The sequence below is a fragment of the Oratosquilla oratoria genome, chromosome 33, assembly GCF_046742065.1.
Source record: "Oratosquilla oratoria isolate Oo_2021 chromosome 33, ASM4674206v1, whole genome shotgun sequence".
Taxonomy (NCBI): Eukaryota; Metazoa; Arthropoda; class Malacostraca; order Stomatopoda; family Squillidae; genus Oratosquilla; species Oratosquilla oratoria.
The window spans coordinates 42,761,983-42,766,982 of NC_134809.1; the positions used below are offsets into that span (position 1 = coordinate 42,761,983).

Consider the following 5,000-nt stretch of genomic DNA (forward strand, 5'->3'; position numbering starts at 1 on the left):
GGCGTCCTCGGGGGAGGGAGAAGGGGAAGGAGCTGGAATCTTAAAAAGAGTATCAGCTGCCCACAACAAATCATCATTTAATAAAGACGCTATTTGCAAGAACAGCTGGGGAGGGGAAGGCATGAGGGATCCTTGTGTGAAAGTCTGCACACGTGCGGACAACATCAGTGACCATTTAAGGAATTAAATTTATACAGTATTACATCACCGATTCAGGTTGAGAGGACGACCATCGTGGCTATCCAGTTAGATCTAGTTTGAGATGTGGAGAAAATGTTTTACATTTGTTCATTTTTTAAGTTGTTTGAATATCTTTATTCGTCCACTCATTCATATTTTTATCAATATACTTGTCTACTTGTATATTAATCAACATAGTTATCTGAATGAGTATTTATTTATTATTTATTATTTATTTATTATTTATTTGTCTACTTATTTGCTTATTTATATTCATTCACGATTTGAAAGACCGGTGCAGTGGTTCTTGCGAGAAACGCCCTTAGTGGTTGATATTGTGTGTGCAAGTGCGTCTTTTTCTTTCGTTTAAATGTCCTCGCCCGTGTTTGCAGAATTTTCCCTGTCGCCTGTACCATAAGGCCACACATGGGGCAAGGATTCTGGCGCTACCCAAGCGCAGTTCCCACAGGAGAGAACAACTCCATTGAAACCGTGGTTCCTTACAGCTGTTCTAGGAACAACTACACACGAAGTGGCAAGGAAATGGTGAATGTAGAGACTGCCTGTGCGAAATTATCTCGATATAAATGCACGGACGGCCGGTGGAGATGAAAAATATGTGGTCAGCGAAGGTGGATGGGTGGCATGTGAACTTTGCTTCAAGGACTACGTTAGGCCCGCGCGAGCTGTCCTTGTCGGAGACCAGAGGTGCGGCTGGGCGGCGGGATAATGGGTTAGATTGTTGGCGAGACTCCTCAGACGGTAGGAATCTCTCTGGAGACAGAGAAGTATGCCTGTCCTCCGTTGGACGTCAAAATGGTAGTTCCTCCTGCCGAAGAAAGACGTCTTGGGGTCCTGAGCTCTCGACGCCTCTGTGCCGTTAGGTCGTGTTATAACAAAGGCTTTTGCCTCGATTCCTGGTCCCCCAGGAATCAAGGAATCTCGTACTCTCATCTCTTCACCCCCCTTGCCCCAGAACTCCACCATCTTCTTATTTAACTGTACGTCTCCCAGCTTTCTCCTCCCTTTTGTGTTTACCTCCCACTCTGTTCTCCTTCCAATTCCATTGTTCTCTCGCCACCCTTCTGTTCTCGATCCCCTTCAACCTCGACGTCTCCCCCTTTCATCCTCTTTTCTCCCTTCACCTCTAGTCTCCCCCTTTCAATCCGATCTCCTCCCCTCCACCCCCCGATCTCCTCCCCTCCACCCCCCGATCTCCTCCCCTCCACCCCCGATCTCCTCCCCTCCACCCCCGATCTCCTCCCCTCCACCCCCGATCTCCTCCCCTCCACCCCCCGATCTCCTCCCCTCCACCCCCCGATCTCCTCCCCTCCACCCCCCGATCTCCTCCCCTCCACCCCCCGATCTCCTCCCCTCCACCCCCGATCTCCTCCCCTCCACCCCCCGATCTCCTCCCCTCCACCCCCCGATCTCCTCCCCTCCACCCCCCGATCTCCTCCCCTCCACCCCCCCGATCTCCTCCCCTCCACCCCCCGATCTCCTCCCCTCCACCCCCCGATCTCCTCCCCTCCACCCCCCGATCTCCTCCCCTCCACCCCCCCGATCTCCTCCCCTCCACCCCCCGATCTCCTCCCCTCCACCCCCCGATCTCCTCCCCTCCACCCCCCGATCTCCTCTCCCTCCACCCCCCGATCTCCTCCCCTCCACCCCCCCGATCTCCTCCCCTCCACCCCCCGATCTCCTCCCCTCCACCCCCCGATCTCCTCCCCTCCACCCCCCGATCTCCTCCCCTCCACCCCCCGATCTCCTCCCCTCCACCCCCCGATCTCCTCCCCTCCACCCCCCGATCTCCTCCCCTCCACCCCCCGATCTCCTCCCCTCCACCCCCCGATCTCCTCCCCTCCACCCCCCGATCTCCTCCCCTCCACCCCCCGATCTCCTCCCCTCCACCCCCCGATCTCCTCCCCTCCACCCCCCGATCTCCTCCCCTCCACCCCCCGATCTCCTCCCCTCCACCCCCCGATCTCCTCCCCTACACCCCCCGATATCCTCCCCTCCACACACAGTTCTCCTCCCCTCCACACCCCGATCTTCTCCACTCCACCACCCGATCTCCTCCCCTCCACCCCCCCGATCTCCTCCCCTCCACCCCCCGATCTCCTCCCCTCCACCCCCCGATCTCCTCCCCTCCACCCCGCGATCTCCTCCCCTCCACCCCCCGATCTCCTCCCCTAGACGCCCCGATCTCCTCCACTTCGCCACCCGATCTCATCCGATCCCCCCACCGATCTCCTCCCCTCCACCCCCCGATCTCCTCCCCTCCACCCCCCGATCTCCTTCCCTCCACTCCCCTATCTATCCCCTCCCCCCCCCGATCTCTCCCCTCCACCCCCCGATCTCCTCCCCTTCACCCCCCTGATCTCCCCCCCCTTCACCCCCTGATCTCCTCCCCTTCACCCCCTGATCTCCTCCCCTTCTACCTGCCCCCCGATCTCCTTCCCCCTTTACCCTATATCCTCCTTTAGATATTTTTTCTTTCAGTTACACCCCCATCATCTCATTTCACTCTCCCGATCTCCTCCCCTTCACTCCTGATCTCCCCGTCATCACGCAATTTCCTCCCCATCGTCCCCATCTCCCCTTCCACACTCCCCCACACAATTTCCCCACCTTTTTCCCCCGATCTCTCCTTTTCCCCCAGATCTCGCCCTTGCTCTAGAACTTTCCCCTTCACCCACTGATATCTTGTCCTTCACTCCCCGGATCTTCCTTTCCACATACCCCAGACCTCTCCCTTTAACGCCCCGTGATCTCCTATCCTTTTATCCCCAGATCTTCTCCCCCTGTAAGCTCCGATATTCCCCGTTTTTTACCCTATTTCCTCACCCTGTCGCCCCCCATTTCCCTCCCTCCGATATCCTCCTTTTCGCCCCATCATCTCCCTTTTTCAACCCAGACCTCCCCCTTCATCCCTTGATCTCCACCTTCACCCTCGGATCCCCCCCGCCCCCAAGATTTTCTCTTTAATCCCGAATCTCCACCGCCTTCACCCCCCCTCCCCCCGTATCCTCGGATTAGACACCTCCATTTACTATTTCTCTCAGGCTGTCTATTTCCTTCTATCCCGTCCCAACTTCACGTCCGTTCCTTCCTCCACCCTTACGCGCATCTCCTCACACTTTTGATCTGCCACCCTTCCCCAACACACACACACACACACACACACACACACACACACACACACACCAACCAACCAACCTCTCCGGCCACTTCACATTCCATGTGTCATTTGATCCATGTGGCTTCTTAGAGGAGCGTTTGAACAGTTCGTGACGTTCGCGAACGCACCAAGAAGAGCATGAGCGACATGACGTCTCTATAAAGGTGCTTTACATGGATATGTAACGTTAATGAAGGAGTGGATGAGATCGATTGCAGTACACTGAGCGTGATAGACATTTGAATGTACAAGTATGTTTGTTTTCATTGAAATACACGGGAGGATGTGTGCGTCCGGATGTGCTTGGCTCGTGCGCTAGTGTGGAGCGGTGTCGATATGTATCCACAATGGGTACATTGGTTAGATAATGAGGGGAGAGCAATTGACAGATATATGGTTGCTTTATCCGTTCACTATGACCTAGTAGAGATCTATAACAGAACAAAAATGTTCTTAACCGTTAGACTGAAAAAATGGCATATCTACATTAACACAGGAAGAAAAACAAAATTATAAACAAATGCAATTCATAGAGGCTGGAGAACAACGAAGCAACATCATGAGGCAAGAGAATCTTAAAAGTTCAAGTGAACTGAGAAAGACTCGTTCTGTATTGAGTCTTCCCAGTCTTCCTCCATTGCCCTCCTCTTCTCGTTACTCTTGTCTTCTCTTTTTCCTCGGGCGCCGCTGGGAATGTTCTCCTCGGCTAAAAAGAATAGCATGGTGCGAGACGGGATAAATCTCGTAGAGCGAATTAGCCAGTTTGAAAGGTTGAATTCGTTCTCATTCTCCCTTTCTTCATTCCCGGCCTCCATCTTTACCTCCTGTCCTTCTTATTTTCGACCCATCCTTCCTCTTTTTCTCCCGTCTCTCCTTATTTCCATTCCGCCCTTTTTCTGCTCCTCCCGTCCTCCCCTCCCGTCCTCCCTTTTCCCTCCCGTCCTCCCTTTTCCCTCCCTCCCTCCTTCTCTTCTTCCCTCCCTCTCATCCTCTCTTCTTCCTCGATCTCCCTCTCCCCTTCCCCTTCCCTCTCCCCCCTACCCAGCTTCCTCACCCCGGACTTTGTACCGGAATAGCATGGTGCAAGACGGGATCCTAACAACACCCCCACCCCTCCCCCTACCACAACCACCACCCCTCCCCCTACCACAACCACCACCCCTTCCCTTACCACAACCACCACCCCACCCCTCCGCTACCACCACCCTCACCCCTACTCCAATACCTACCCCCATACCACCCACCTCCACACCTTCCTCCTTCACTCACCTTCTTTTTCCTACAACCGCCCCTATCACTAACTCCTAACTCCCTCTTTAGTCCTTCTTTGCTGTGCCTCTTATTTACATGTTTGTTTGTTTTATTTCACAGGTACGAGCAATCCGTACTGCACGGCGTGCGTGGTGGGTGGGACCGGCGACACGCCCACGCAGCGCACGCCCGCACAGCGCAACACGCTCAAGCCTCAGTTCAACCAGGACTTCGTCTTGTAAGTTCACACCCACAAGTTCTTGTTCGTCGTTCACACTCATCAATTCACAAGTTTCTCGCCCTTGTGGCTGAAGCTTTGTAATAGTTGTCTGCTCCTCTCCTAAAGATGTCCATTCACGACCAGTCACCTTGAAAGGGGGCGGGGGCT

The 5,000-nt window shown here is 54.4% G+C and overlaps 1 protein-coding gene across 7 annotated transcripts in view; it reads left to right on the forward strand.

The window, feature by feature from the left end:
- LOC143017862 (uncharacterized) overlaps window positions 1-5,000 on the forward strand; it is a 406,996-nt gene that overhangs the window by 367,660 nt on the left and 34,336 nt on the right. For all 7 annotated transcript variants that reach the window (XM_076172842.1, XM_076172843.1, XM_076172844.1 and 4 more), the window contains one exon: window positions 4,733-4,850. In XM_076172842.1, the coding sequence (XP_076028957.1) occupies window positions 4,733-4,850 (118 nt within the window). The remainder of the gene's footprint in view (window positions 1-4,732; window positions 4,851-5,000) is intronic.